The following is a 16,420-nucleotide window of genomic DNA, read 5'->3' as shown; positions in this document are numbered from 1 at the left end:
TTTATCATTTGTAATAATTAATTTAAGAAATATATTTAGTTGATGAGAGAAAACAAAAACGAAAATATCAGATGCATTAAAAAATACAGATAATTGTAGCTATTTATTTAAAATGAATAAACAAAAAAAGATTGATGTTATTTATTAACTTTATCTTTTTAAAAAAATTATGGTAGATAATTTCCTTTTTTTTTTTTTTGTATTAATATAAAAATAAAATTATAAGAACAAATAAAATAATATTTAATATATTTTAATGAATTAATAAATATTATATATAATACTCTTTTTATTCTTTTATTATTTATTTAAGATGTAGTAGTATCATTTTTTCCTTTTTCTTAAAATGATGGGTTGCTTCTTAAGTAATTCAATTTTTTACTTTTGACAATCTGTTTATTTTTTTATTTCAATTAATTTTTTGTTTATGTACTATTATTACTATATATTATAAACTTTTTTTGTATTCTATATTAGTTGTTAGTTTTCTTTTTTGCTTTTTTCTTTAAAATAAAAATATAATGTGAATTGAAAAAAAAAAAGAAATAAAAGGTAATAATAAATTCTTAAATATAATAATAGGAACAATAAATGAAAAAAAAATTTAGATAAAGGCAAATCATTATATTTTATATATATATATTATTATATTCCTTTAATAAACTAACAAAAAAAAATTTAATAAAAAAATTAAAAGGAAATAAATCTAAAACTTGCATATATATATATGAAATTAAATTTAATGATAAGTTAATATTATATATATATATTCTTGTAATATAATTTATAATTAACAAATAAAAAAAATTAAAAAAAAAAATTAAAAATATTAAAAAAAACTATAAAGTATAAAATATATTATTCATGTAATAATATTTTTTCAAGGAATCATTGTATGAACATATATATATATATACACATATACTTTAGAATATATAAGCATAATAAAGGAATAAAAATATATATATTTCAACTTTTTTATTTAAATTCGAATTAGCGTAAAATATTATTATTATAATAAAAAAAAAAAAAATGAAATGAAATGGAATTTAATTTAAAATTAAATTTTACATTACTAAAAATATAATATAATGCATCATAATATTTTTTTCGTATATATTTTTATTTTTCAACTAAGTTTCTTAATCCAACGGTTATTTCTTCTTCTAATGCTTTAAAATATTTTTTAAAATATTCATCTGAATTTTTTGGAGATTCAAATTTCATATGAGTAATTTTATTTATAGTAGGTCTTAAAGTATTATATATAGATCCCCATCCAATTTTTCTATCTCTTGAATCGTATTCTTGTAAAGTTCTCAAGCATTGAGCATAAAAATGGCAAATTATTTTCATCATACCCACAGTTTTTTGCAAAGGGCACATGTAATCATAATCACTAAATGCATTTTGCTGAAGAAAATCTTCTCTTATAATTTTTGCAACTTCCATTACTACTTTCTGATCTTCAGATAAAGAATCTTTTCCAACTAATTGAACGATATCATTTAAATCACTTTCTTGTTGCAATATATCACTTATTTTTTGTCTTAAAGACAAAAAGTCCTGATCAAAATTATCAAAATATTGTTCTAATTGTCTAATATATTTTGAAAAAGAAGTGGACCAATTAACAGATGGAAAATGCTTTCTTTGTGCAAGTTTTTTATCCAATCCCCAAAAAGCTTGAACAATAGACATGGTAGCTGTAGTAACTGGGTCTGAGAAGTCTCCTCCTGGTGGAGAAACTGCACCAACAATGGTAATAGAACCAATACGAGAAGGAGAACCAATACATTTCACCTTACCTGCACGTTCGTAAAAAGAAGCTAATCTCGCTCCTAAATACGCAGGATACCCACTATCAGCAGGCATTTCGGCTAATCTTCCAGAAATTTCTCTTAAGGCTTCTGCCCATCTACTGGTACTATCAGCCATCATAGTGGCATTATAACCCATATCACGAAAATATTCACATAAAGTAATTCCAGTGTAAATACTAGCTTCCCTTGCAGCAACGGGCATATTTGATGTATTAGCTACCAAGCATGTCCTTTGCATAATTCCAACTTCTTCATTATCTACTTTAGTTGTTAATTCTGGAAAATCTGACAAAATTTCTGCCATTTCATTTCCTCTTTCTCCACATCCTACATAAATAATAACTTCACTATTTGAATATTTTGATAAAGCTTGAGATACACATGTTTTTCCACATCCAAAAGCACCTGGAATAGCACACGTGCCACCTTGTACTGTTGGAAATAAAGAATCTAAAACTCTCTGACCTGTTAATAATAATGTGTCACCTGTTATTTTTTCTAAAACAGGTCTAGGATCTCTAACAGGCCACAAATGAGATAAACCATAGGTATACTTTTTTCCTTGGTATTCTAATTCAAATATTTTGTCTTTTAAAGTGTATGTTCCATCAGGAGCAATATAGGTAACACGACCTTTAGCATTAGGAGGAGCCATAATTTTATGTTCTTTAAATAATTTATTTTCATCAACATATCCAAATATGTCACCACCTGTTACTATATCATTTAACTTTAGTTTCTTATTGCAATAAAATTGCCACTCCTTGTCATGGTCTAAAGGTGTTAAATCTATTCCTTTATATATGTACACATCACCACATATATTAGCAATTCTTTCTAGAGGTCTTTGAATTCCATCATAAATGTTATCTAAAATTCCGGGGCCTAATTCTACTGATAATGCATTACCTGTTTTAGTAACAGGATCCCCAACAGATAAACCAGAGGTATCCTCATAAACTTGTATATATGCATAGTTTCCTTCTAATCTAATGATTTCTCCTACTAATTTATTCCAACCAACTTTAGCTAGCTCATACATTCTTGTTCCACTCATACGCTCAGCAATAACTAAAGATCCTGCTACTTTATAAATTATTCCAGGCTCTTCATTTTCGACAGAGGGTTTTGTCATTTTCCAAGAAAAAAAAAGAAAAAACTTAAAAAAAAAGGATTTAGTAAAAAAAAAAAAAAAAAATAAGCAAGTAATATTTATGAAAATATCGAATTTTTTAAGTAAAAATACTAAAATATATACATAACCAAAAATATTCACATTATTTAATTTAAAAATATGTAATAAAAAAATAAAGAAAATTTATCATATTCTTATTAGCACACAAAATTATTCTTATGAAATATTAATAAAAAGTATTCTTTTTTCTTTTTTTTGTTTTGGTTTACTTCTTATCAAATATATTAATAGTTTCAATTAAAAAAAAAAAAAAAATTCTTTTTATTTTTATTTTTTTTTTATTTTTTACTTTTTTCCTTCTTTAGGTTAATCTAAAAAGTATCATACTTAAATACATATTTTTAAATTATTATCTTATTAGGCTTTTTTTTTTTTTTTTTTTTTATGCTTTAAAATATTTCCATTTTAATTTATATTTTTTCTAAATAATTTTTTTTTTTAAATATTTTTTTAAAATTTTATTTTTTCTATTCTCTTAATTTTAACAAAAATAATTATATCTATATGTGTTTTTAGTGAAATGATATATACTTTAAAAATTTTACATATGAAATAGTTCATATAATTTTTTCTTTTGATATTTTTTTTTTCTACGAAATTTATAATTTTTTAATTAAAAAATTTTTTTTTTTTTTTGTATCTTATTATAACTTTATTGAAATAAAATAATTCTTATAAAATTTTGAATAAATATTTTTAATAAATAAAAAATATCTTTGTGTATTTTTTTTTTTTTTTTACTTTTTTTTTGTGTGTGCATATGCTTTATTCCAATAACAAGTTGAAAATTGTACAAAATATAAAATTGGATAATTCAATTATTGATAAATATACCTAATCTATGAATACAATTTTGTGCCTTTTTTATAGTTATTATAATAAATTTAAAGGGAAAAAGAAATTAAAAAAAAACAAAAATTCTAAAAGTTCGTATTAAAAAGAAAATTGCTTTTTTTTTTTTTATTCTATACAAAAAAAATTATAATTTTTAATTATAAAAAATTACCGTTATATAAATTTATGTTCCCTATAATTTAAAAATTTTTTGTTATATTTTAAAAGAGAGGGAAAAAAATAACTTTAAAATGTTAAAAAAATTTACTATTTTTCTTTACATAAAAATATTATAATTTTGTGTTTGATTTTAAAAAGCCCTATCATTAAACACTATGGGTAAATGAACTTGTTAATATTAACTAAATGTTATATTATTGCTGAACGCATTCATATGAGTTAATATATTTTTTTCATACTAATTGAAATTAATATTTTTTGTTTATAGCATTAATAAAAATATGTTATAATAAAAGTAGCTAAAATTAATATAGAAATAAAATAAAAATAAAAATTTCTATATATATATATATGTATTACTTTTAAGTATTTTGTCATAAATAAATTAGTATTTTTGACTAATATAAAGTTTTAGAAAGATATATATATTCTGAAAAGAAATATTGTTAAATCTTTTCTTCATTATTATTATTTCATTTATGTAAAAATATAAAAATATTTCTCAATAACTATTGATAATGAAAAAGTGTAACTGCTTAAGCATTACGTTTTAGCTTTTTATATTAGTGAATAAAAATATAAATAAAATAGTTCATATTTTAATAAGTAATGTATAATATACCCATGACCCTGGAATTAAAAAATGCTCAAAGTAGTGTATTTATTCCTAGATTATATAATAAAACTCAAGCATGCATACGATCTTACTTTCAATAGAAAATTATAAATATTAAAAAAAAAAAATCTTAAATTCTCTGTATGAAGATTTTTTTATATTTCATAATTCTATTTTACAATTATATATAGATTAAAAATAAAAATAAAAATTTTTTTTTTTTTAAATTAAGTATAGAAATATAATTTTTTAATACAACTATATATTTATAATATTTTATAATTTATTTGTCAATCTTAATAAATATTCTTTTAAATTAGTAGATAAATTATCTTTTTGAAGAATTCTATTTATTTCATCAAGCATTAATTTTTGTCTTTTTATGTCTAATTTATTCCATAATTTAAATGGATCACATAATTGAGTTGCTAACTGAGGATTAAACGAATCAGTTTTAATTATTACATCAGCTAGTAATTTGTAACCTTTTCCAGAAATATGGTTAAAGTATCTTATATTAAAACTAAATTGACTATATACTGCTCTAATTTCATTTGGATTTTTAGTATCTTTTAAAACTTCTACTTCAAGCCTTTTAATAATATCATATATATCATCTCTATCAGATCTTGATACAGTCTTTAACCACTCTTGTAAAAGTAATTCATCTTCTTTAGCAAGATTATAAGTTTTTTCATAAAGTTCGTAATATTTATCATAATATGCAGAAGCAGTAAGACTTGTAAGCCAATTTGTAGGATAAGGTGAATCAGATTGTTCCATAATGTATTCCAAAATCTTTGGATATTTTGCTTTACTTAGCAATGATAACAGTGTGTTTCTTAATTTTCTTACATTTATTTGATCAAAGTCAACGTAAGATTCATCATCAAAATGGGTCATGTCATCAGCTTTCGGTTTTATGCTTTTGAAAATTGTAAAGTAGTCGTCATTTAATTCATTGCCAATTTGCTTATAAATAAAATTTTTAGTTTCATATAATACATCTGTATCTAAATTATTTACAAAATTTATAATATATCTATCATTAGGTAGAGTTATCATGTATGATTTAAAACCAGGATCAGCTTTTGAATCATTCAATAAATATTTGATAGCATTAATAAATTCTTTATTGACAGGTGTTAATTCAGGTTTATCCTTACCTTCATTTTTAGCTTGTAAAATTTCATTATAATTTGTTAAAATCTGCTTTATGTATAAATCTACACAAACGTTAAATCTAACAAATGCATCTGTATCATATTTAAGTAACAAAATACGCTCTTCATCAGTTAAATTATCTTTAATATAAACTGGGGCACTAAATGCTCTGAACAAAGATGGAATTGGTTTTTCTTCAATATTTTTAAAAACAAAGATTTCATTTTCTTTGGTAAATTCGAGCAAAGCTTCTGGAATAATATCCTTTCCGTTTTGGGGGTTGATAAGACCAATTTTAATTGGAATAAACAAGGCTTTCTTCTCTTTTTGATTAGCATCTTCTTTTGTATATTGACTTAATTTAACAGTAAATTCTTTTTTATCTTTGTCATATGAATAAGTTGCAGTAACATGGGGAGTTCCACTTTGTGAAAACCATAATAAAAATTGATCTAGGTTAACATTACTATCACCTTTTTTTAGTTTATATGCTTCGTTCATTGCTTCATTAAAATCTTCACATGTTGCAGTTTTTCCATCGTTTTTTTTTATATAAATATCCATACCTTTCTTGTAATATTCTTCACCTAAAATTGTTAGATACATTCTCATAACCTCACTACCTTTATCATAAACTGTTGATGTATAAAAATTTTCCATACTTACATAGGATTCAGGTCTTATTGGATGTGATAATGGTGAAGAGTCTTCCAAAAATTGAACACTTCTTAGATAATTCACATGATCTAAACGAAATGTAGCTGTTTTGGTAATGTGTTCTGAAAAAAGATTTTCTCTATGAACAGTTAACCCTTCTTTTAGAGTTAACTGAAACCAATCTCTCAATGTAACTCTATTCCCTGTGTAATTATGAAAATATTCGTGGCCTACAACTGTTAATATTCTTTCAAAGGAGAAATCTACAGATTTTTTTTTTGAGGCTAATAGTGAATTAGCATTAAATATATTTAATCCTTTATTTTCCATTGCTCCTTGATTAAAATCAGATACTGCAACTAAGTTTAATCTAGTTAAATCATATTCTAAACCGAAATAATTTTCATCAAATGCCATAGCTTTTTTTAAACATTCTAAAGCCCATTTTAATTTAGATACATATTTTTCTTCACTAAATACATATAATTCTACCTTCTTTTTAGAAAATTTCGTAACATATGTATCACTTAAATGTTTTAAGTCTCCTGCAACTACAGCAAATAAATAGCATGGTTTTAAATAAGGGTCAACAAATCTTGCTCCATGTCTCCCTTCAGTTAAATCATATTCACTTACCTTGTCTCCATTACTTAATAATACTGGGTATTTTTTTTTATCTGCAGTTAATGTTACATCATATTTTGCCATTATATCTGGTCTATCAATAAAAAATGTTATATGACGAAAGCCTGATGCTTCACATTGGGAAACAATAATATTTTTTGATTTATATATACCTGTTAATGCATAGTTAGTTTCAGGATGTATAATTACTTTAGAAGAAAATTTAAAATTACTTTTTGGTACATTTCTAGAAAAAATAGTTAAATACTCATTATCATATGTATAATGCTCTCCTTCATGCAATAAAGATCCATCTATATATATCTCTTTTATTTCTAAGCCAACACCATCAAAAATTAAATCTTCTCCTCCATAGTGTAAACTCGTTTCCATATCTAAATCAGATGATACTGTAGTATGATCTTCATGGATATCTATATGTAATCCGATATTATGTATTTTGAAACCACTTGGCTTGTAATCAGTCCTGTAAATTACTTTAGGAGATTCTTTATTATTATCAGATACATCATCGCCTCCGTTTCCTGTTTGTGTAACTATTTCTTCTGTTTTACTTGTCGTTCCTGAGGCTTCATTAAGTACTTTCATTTTTTTCCCTTGAGTATTGCCTCCACTTTTAACTATTGGGCCGCTTCTTTTTCTATCCTTATCTGATGAATTCCTATCCCCGTTTTCACTCATTAATCTTTTCTGTATTATGTATGACTGAGGTTTGATTCTACTGTTTACGTTCTTAAAAATATCCTTTTGAAATAAATCTAAATTTACAAATTTGCTAAATGATAATTCATGAATTAAGTGTTTAAAATTTAGATTTTTAATTAAATTTTTTTGACTTGAATTAGATTTTAGCAAACGACTTGTCACTCTGTGTGAATTAATTTGAAAAATATTTTTTATCATGCAAGTATTTTTATGCTTGTTAAGAGAATTTGCTAAAATTAAAACTGATATAATAAAAAAATTATAGCTAAGTATTTTTCTTAAATTCATTTTGTAAAAAAATAATAAATAAGAATAATAAATTTACATGTATGCATACAAAGTTAAATACGTATAACTTTTTTTTTTTAAAATATTTGCGCTACGCGTAGCATAATTTTTGTGTATATTTTTTTTTTTTAAAACTCAGTTTGAGCATGCAATAAAACTTTCTATATATTTAAAAAAAAAATATTCTTTTAAAATAAATTTTATGCAGAGAACTATTAAAATATTTTTTAAAGAATGTAATTTTAAAAAAAAAAAAAAAATTTGCTGTTAAAAAATTTTATATATATATAGCGTTATTATATTTATTTAAAGATTTGGAAAATGTTACATAATATAGTTTTTTTCTCTAAAAATTTAACTTTTTAAAATTTTAAAATGAGAAATTATTTTTTAAAAACGATTTAAATCTAAATTTTAAATGAAATTTAGATATTAAAAACTAATTATGAATTGTATTGAATATTTCAACTATTGTTAAAGATGTACATAATTATATTTTTAATTTTTTTTTTTTTGCTTTAGCTTTTATAAACTAGTAATTTTTTTTTTTAAGTTAGTTTAATTTTATAGCATTTTTTCATTTAAAATGCATGCTTTAATTTCTTTATTTTTTCTAAAACATTCGTAACTAAAATCTAAATAGTATATAGAATTGATTAAAAGCTATGATCATGATCATTTTTTTTTCAGTATATATCAAAAATCCATAAATGTATAATATATATTATATAATAAAATATATATATATTCTATATGTTCATCGAAGTTCGTTTCTTTATAATGAATCCATATAAAAAAAAAAGTTTTAAAATATACTTTATAAAAATATGTAATTATAATAGGTTTAATACATTGCTAATATAATATTTAATAAAAAAAACAAAAACTTAAGCCGTGTACTCATATAGAGAGAACATTTCTTTTTCTATAGTCACATTCATAATGCATATATAATGTTATATTCTTTTTTAATCGAAATGTGAGAAAGAAGAGGATAATTTTAGATAATTTCTATGCTTTATAGTTTAATTATTATCTAGTTAAAATTTAATTTTTTATTCTCTGAAGATTTCACTAAAATTAACAAAGCCATTTTAAGTAGACTTGTAACTAATAAGTATAATTTTTTGTTATTTTTTTAAAATAAAAAAAAAATTGTTAAATTTAGAGTATAATTACGTGGACTATGTATTTTATAGTGAATTTTTTTGAAACTCAGTGGCGTTTTAACACATACAAATAAACGGTATATATCATATAAATAAAAAATAATACATTCAAGTTATAAAATTCCACAATATATATTTAATCTATAAAATTAAATTTAACATAAAATTTTAATTTTCTAGGATTATTAATGTATTTATTTTTGTTATATTAAAAGTGCATTCATATTTTATTTTGAACATTTAGTTATGTTTTTTACATTTATAATTTCTCATTTGGTTACTATATTTCAGTTTATTTAAAAAAAAAAAAATACGTTAACACAAATTTCTATAAATTTCGAACATTTCCTAATAATAAATTTAATTTCAAGGAAATTTATATATATTTTCCAACGTAATATACAATTTTATTTAAATACTCACCCAAGAAAACTCTATACAATTTTGTTTTATTTTATGTTTTTTTTATGTAATATAATTTGTTTTTGTAAGATTTTATTAAGTAAAAAAATAATATTTTCTTTTTTTATGCAAAATAGTGAAGGTAAATATGTCAAGGAAAAAAAGCATTTGTGACAAAATTTTTATTTTTGTTATAAGATGAAGTATTACGTTGAAAACAAGAAACGTAAAATTTTTGACTGTTTCTCAAAAAATTTTTAAAGTTGTTGAATTCTTAATTTTATCTTTATTTCTTAAAACTATTATTCAAATTAATCTCAAAATTTTGTGCTATAAAAGGTATAGCTTTTAAGATTTTTTTTTTTATATCATTTTTTTTTTCAAAAGAATATATTTTTAGTTCATAAAAGAATTTTTGTTAAATTCTTGATAATTATTCATTTAAAAAATTTCATTTTAAAGTTTCTAATTTTCAAAAGGTTATAATTCTTCATTTCTAAAAAAAAAAAACGCACAAGTTAAAAAAAATTAACTATGACACTTTTTCCATATTCGTTGGTTTTTTAATAACATTTTTTTTTTTATTAATATTGAATATCTAAATAATAGAAAAATAAAAAAAATATTTCCTTTTATGACGAAAATTGAATTTATTTAAGAATAAATTTAATAATCTTATTTTTATTTTACTGTTGAAAACAAAAAGTAAAATAAAATAACGAGATAACTTAAAAAAAGAAAAAACAACACAAAAGATGTAGAAAAAAGTATAAATAAAAAATATTATAAAGATAATAATAACACAAGAAAATATTATATGTATAAAAAATAGTGTATTTAAAGAAAGTTTAAATAAAAAATAAAATAAATAAATAAATAAATAAATATATATATATATATATATATATAATAAATCATGTGAAAGAGTGCTTAAATAATGAAAATGAATAATAGTAATATGAGTGATATGCTTGAAGATGAATTATCAGACAATTTCGTATTACCTAAGGGTGATAAAATAAAAGGAGAAAAACTATTTAAGAAGCATTGTAAACAGTGTCATTCAATAGCTCCTGACAATAGTCAAACAAACTCAGGATTCACAAGTTGGGGACCCTCTTTATTTAATGTATATAACAGAACAGCTGGAATGACTATGGGAAATTCACCATTTCAAGTTTCTCCTGATATGTACTCGTCAGGTATTATATGGAATGATGTCAATTTACTCAAATATATGAAAAATCCAAAGCAATTTGTTGAATCAAATATTGGTATGAACTTCAAGGGGATTTCAAATTTTCAAGACAGAGTTGATATTGTACATTATTTAAAAACGTTAACGTATGATGATCCTCATGGAAGAGAAATTGCAGAAAAATACTCAAAAAAAAAATAATAATTAAATATTTAAAAATATAAAAAGAAAAAAAATTATTGTTTAGTTTTTTTTTTTTTTCTTATTTGTATATATCCTATTATTTTTTTTTAATGGCTTAATCTTCATAAATACTTATATAATTTCTTTTTTTTCATGTGATTTCTTTTAGTAAATTTATCTTTATATAACACATTCTTTCTGTTAAATTATTCGTTTTCATTATATATATTATATACTCAACCAAATATTATTTCATATACATTCTATTTTAATCTTATTTTGCACATTTTATCTAAATAATTAATGTTTAATAATACAGTATTATTATTATCATCACCATTACTTGTATTTTTGTTATCTTCACTTGTCACTACTATAATTTTTATTATTATTTCATATAAATAAGAATCATTTAAAAAATAAAAAAACAAAAATTCTATTATTTACATTTAAAAATTTTGATTAAAGTTATAAAAAATTTATATTAACAAATATAATTTTTTTTATTTGAATAAAATTGAAATTGCATATTTAAATAGTTCTAATAATGATATACTAAAAAAAAAAAATAAAAAAAAATAAAAAAAAAAATGAATTCTTAATCTTTTTTTTTTAAAGACAACTAAATAAAACAATAAAATATAAATAGTTAATTTTTTTATATTTATATCATGTTAAAACTTGAGTATACGAATAATATAAGAAATTAATTTTATTGTTTAATTATATATTATCATATTTTTTTTTTTTTAATTAATAATATGTATTTATTCGTAAAAAAATATGCATTTGCATATCCCTACCTTTTTATCTATTCTATTAAAATATTTACATGATATTACATTTTAAGCAATTAAAATCAAATTCAATACTGTTAACTTCAACAATATCATATATATTTTCTTGCCATTTATCACAATGAAATTGAATATATGTATCTAAGTTATGACTATTGTCAAGAGCGTAGTGGGAATAATAATTAAATTTATCACTATTTTTGCAATCTAATGAGAAGTTTATATTGTCTTCTTCAGTATTATTTAAAATTTTATCACTTTTAATTATGTTATAAGAATTTATTTTTTCTGCAAATTTTTTAATTATCATTGGAGTGAAAGCGTATATAGAACACAAATTTTTATTAATATCGAAGCAATAATAATTTTTTAAAGAAAACCTAGTAAATATATTTAACATATTATTTTCCTCGTCTGATTTATCTTTTCCTTCTTCTATAAAATTATCATTACCTTTGTCTTCTTTTAAAAATGCTGTGTTTTCACTTTCTGTAAAAATGCTTTCTACTTCATTATTTAAGCAAGAAAATGAATCATCGAAAATAAAAAAATCTTCAATATCTTCATTTGCATCATAAAAATATTCTTTTTTTTCATTGTCTTCTATTTCCAAATTATTATGTTGCTTAACTTTAAATGCCTGTTTTAATTTATTTATATCTTCAATGTATAAAAATAATCTTGATAATCTTTCTTTTTTTATTGAATTTATCTTATCTGTATCATTAATATAATCAACAGAAAAATGATTTTCAAAGTTATTATCATTACAGAAATATATTAATGAATTTAATTTATTTATTTTCTCTTTAAAACTTTTATTAAAATTGTTCTTGCAGTCTCTATATAAAGCTTTAATTGCTTCAATTTTATTTATTCCTATATGAAAAACACTGAATTTATTTTTAATTTGTTCATTATTATATTCTTGTTTACCTTGAATTTGTTTATTTTCTTTCATTTCATTTATATTCATTTGTTCGTTTTTTTCAAATTTATTACACTCTGTTATTTTTACTACTTCTTCCTCCTTTTTTAAATCTTTTTTTTGTTCTTCCTTTTCCTCTTCTTCTTCCTTTTTTACTTTTTTTTTTTCTTCCTTTTTCTCTTCTTCTTCCTCCTTTATATCTTTTTTTTTTTCTTTTATTTCTTCTAGTTTTTTTTTATCTTCATTTTCTTTTTTTTTGAAATGAATATTTTCTTTTGCATTTCTTCCATTTTTATTAATTATGCGATTTTTTGGCTTTTCAATGAATTCATTATCTGAGTATTTCTTATCCTGTTTAACTCTTTTGAAACATATTTTAAACTTCTCTTGATTAAAATTTTTATCGTTAAAAGACTGATATGACGAATTGTTGTTATGATAAAATAAATTCTTGTAATTAAGCTTTTCTTTTTCTAAAAAGTTTTCTATAACTTCATTATTTTGGCAAGTACATGAATTTGCATTGCTTTTATCTAATATATCTTTATTTGCATTTTCTTTACATATTTTTAACACATATTCGTCATTATTATCACTACCTATCATATTTTTATATTACTCTTTTTTTTTTTTTTCTTTTTTTATGTAAATTTTTTTTTATTTTAAAAATTAAAATTATAAAAACAAATATAATTTTAATATCTAAACTTTATATCATTTTATGCAATAAAATTTACAAAATTAAAAATTTTTATGATTAAATTATTTATATTAAAACTCATGTAATATGAAACGATTAATTTTTACTTAAAATTATATATTAAAAAAAAAAAGTGATATATAGTTTTTTAATCCTTATCTCACAAAAAGCATAATATGCATGTTTAAAAAAAAAAAAATTATAAATAAAATAAATATAATAATCATTAATTGCATTAAACAAATAAAACAGTTTATTAATGTTAAAGAAAAAAAAAAAATAATAACGAAAATAACAAAATTAAGAATAAATAATATTTAATATAAAAAATAAAAGCGCAAGGACAAAAAAAAAAAAAAAAAAAAATTGCTTTAATTAAAAATAGTTATGTGTAAAAACTAAATACAATTGCTTAAAGTTTCTTGTAAAAAAACAAAGAATTTATTTATTTTATAATTTATAAGATAATGAAATCTTATTATAATAAAGCATAAGGTTTAAAAAATACATATTCGGAAAAATGTTAAAACTTAACTATATTAATTTTTTAATTTTTTTTAATATCAAGCTATTTTATAAAAATTTTTAAGGACATTTTATTCAGCTTAAAACTACAGAAGTAATATTTTTTTAATATATATTTTGATATGTATCCAATCTATATATATATATATATATATATTTATATTTTTTTATTATTATTATGCCACACTACTTCCTAAAAATCCTTTCATAAATATTTTTTCTCTCAAAGTTTCCTATGTAGGTGGAAACCAAACAGTGATTTATGTTAAAATAAATTATTAAAAAAAAAAATATATATATAAATGAAATATTTTAGAATAAATTTTAAAATTATAAATATATAGATATTTTTCAATTAAAATTTGTAAATTTATTTTATTCTAAAATTGTTTCTTTTAGTAATTAAAATTTTTAAAATTTATTTAATAATTTTAAAAAATATTATGTTATAGATAAATTGTTTACAAAAATGGAGATTTTTTTTTTTTTTTTTTTTGAAGAAACACTGAAAAAAACGAAATTTGTTAATTTTTATAAGTGTTATATTTACTTAAATTATTTCAATTAATGCCTATATTTTTTCTTATTTATTTTTAATGTTTTAATTTTATAGCTTCCACTTATATTTGTATAATTAGAATCTAAAACATTAACGTTCTTTGCTCTTACCCTTTTCAGTATATTGGGAATTATAAAGAGTAAGAATCCCTTATTTGTAATATTTTTTTCTACTTTTTTTTTTTGTTTTTAATATAGTTAAATTTTATACAATTTTAATCTAAATTGTTTTAATATTCGTTCAATATGAAAAAATGTAAATAAATTTCCAATATTAAAACTAAAAAAAAATATTTCATTTAATTAAATTATGTAATACATAAATTATTAAAATTTATTAAAAATAATAATTAAATTTAATAATTTCTATATTTAAATAATTTATAATATAACAAATTAAAATGTTGGGAAAGAAAAAGAATTTAGATTAAGAACATAATTATTTTATATAGTTCATAAAAATTATCTATATTAGTAAAATATTATATAAAAATATATTTAATTAATTAAATATTTTAATTTATACATATATGTCTATATATTTATGAACGTAATTCTTGCTTTTAAAAAAATATATATGTACACATATGTATTTTTTTTTTTTTTTCAATTCACAGAATTAAATAGTTCTATATATATTTAAATGATAAAAATCAGTAAATCTTTTTATTCTATATAAAAAAAATTAAAAAATCTAAAAATATTTTTTAGTATCACATAATTTTCAAAGATTCACTTAGCTTTTATGGAAAAGAATATTGTATAAAATAACTTTAAAAGATATAAAATATTTTTTATAAACTATTTATTATTATTTTTTTTATTTTCTGGAGAACAATATTAAATGTATAAATATTATAAATAACTTGCCAGAATATATTTTTCATCAAAAAGCAAAAATTAATCTAGATTTATATCATTAAATTTTGTAATTATACTAAGCTTTTAAGTAAAAAAAAGAATTATATTTCTTATTCTCCATATATTATAGAAATAGATAAAATATAGTTTTATTATTAGTGTTAATTTACATGATGAAACTACATACATTCTAAAGCTGATTATATACTATTTATATTTTCCAAGATATATATTAAAGTTTATTTTCTAAATATATTTCCTTGAAATTTTTTTTTATGCGTAGGCACTTTTATATTAAAGATCTTATTTATTTAAAATTTAAAATAAAAAAAAAAAGAAAATATAGAATTATTTCTACAAAACATTAAATGAGTTAATTTTTTAAAATTCGTAATCTTACCAAAAAGGAGGTTAGGTAAAATTAGAATATAAAAGAAAAAAAAAAAATTAAAATTAAATATAAAAATAAATATAAAAAGGGTAATATAAAAGAGAAAAAAAAAGTATTCTTAAGCATTTAGTTTTAGTACTAATTTTTTTTTTTTTTCATTTTCTGTATCAAAGATCATATTACAATGTATAAAAAGTTTAACGAATGTAATAACTTTCTTTTACTGCATATTCTCTATATTTTGTTAAAACTACACATATAGTTTGGTAAATATAATAGATATTTGATATTATCATTTGAATTACATTTAAGAATCCTTATTACCAATTTCAAAGTTTAGAATACTATATTTTAAAAATAAATATTTTTAAAACAAACTTCAAAATAACTAATAATAATTTTTCTAAAAATTGAGCTTTTATGATATGAGTATTCATATATACATTATTATTCTATTTTTGTAAAAATTATTAACACAACCGTTATTTATTACATTTTCGTTTTATAAAAAAAAAAAAATATCCATAGTGTAAGTTTTTTATATTTTCAATATTTTTAATAACTATACTGTAATTATGTGATTTTAAATTCTTCAAGTAAA

General features: G+C 19.9%; 4 protein-coding genes across 4 annotated transcripts; 1 reads left to right on the top strand and 3 right to left on the bottom strand.

The window, feature by feature from the left end:
- Positions 1-1,122: 1,122 nt before the first annotated feature.
- Positions 1,123-2,958, bottom strand: vapA (vacuolar ATP synthase subunit a, putative; the record flags this gene model as incomplete). Its single annotated transcript, XM_028679147.1, has 1 exon — positions 1,123-2,958. One exon carries the CDS (start codon positions 2,956-2,958, stop codon positions 1,123-1,125), a length of 1,836 nt encoding a protein of 611 aa, XP_028534889.1.
- Positions 2,959-4,924: 1,966 nt separating this feature from the next.
- On the bottom strand, positions 4,925-8,107 carry M1AAP (M1-family alanyl aminopeptidase, putative; the record flags this gene model as incomplete). Its single annotated transcript, XM_028679146.1, has 1 exon — positions 4,925-8,107. One exon carries the CDS (start codon positions 8,105-8,107, stop codon positions 4,925-4,927), a length of 3,183 nt encoding a protein of 1,060 aa, XP_028534888.1.
- Positions 8,108-10,615: 2,508 nt separating this feature from the next.
- On the top strand, positions 10,616-11,077 carry PRELSG_1409600 (cytochrome c2 precursor, putative; the record flags this gene model as incomplete). The annotated part of the gene is made up of 1 exon (XM_028679144.1): positions 10,616-11,077. One exon carries the CDS (start codon positions 10,616-10,618, stop codon positions 11,075-11,077), a length of 462 nt encoding a protein of 153 aa, XP_028534887.1.
- An 810-nt stretch (positions 11,078-11,887) lies between these two features.
- On the bottom strand, positions 11,888-13,390 carry PRELSG_1409500 (conserved Plasmodium protein, unknown function; the record flags this gene model as incomplete). Its single annotated transcript, XM_028679143.1, has 1 exon — positions 11,888-13,390. One exon carries the CDS (start codon positions 13,388-13,390, stop codon positions 11,888-11,890), a length of 1,503 nt encoding a protein of 500 aa, XP_028534886.1.
- Between the last annotated feature and the right edge of the window lie 3,030 nt (positions 13,391-16,420).

Source organism: Plasmodium relictum (genome assembly GCF_900005765.1).
Source record: "Plasmodium relictum strain SGS1 genome assembly, chromosome: 14".
Lineage (NCBI taxonomy): Eukaryota > Apicomplexa > Aconoidasida > Haemosporida > Plasmodiidae > Plasmodium > Plasmodium relictum.
The sequence above is the reverse complement of the archived record's forward strand: the minus strand, read 5'-3'. Positions and strand labels throughout refer to the sequence as shown.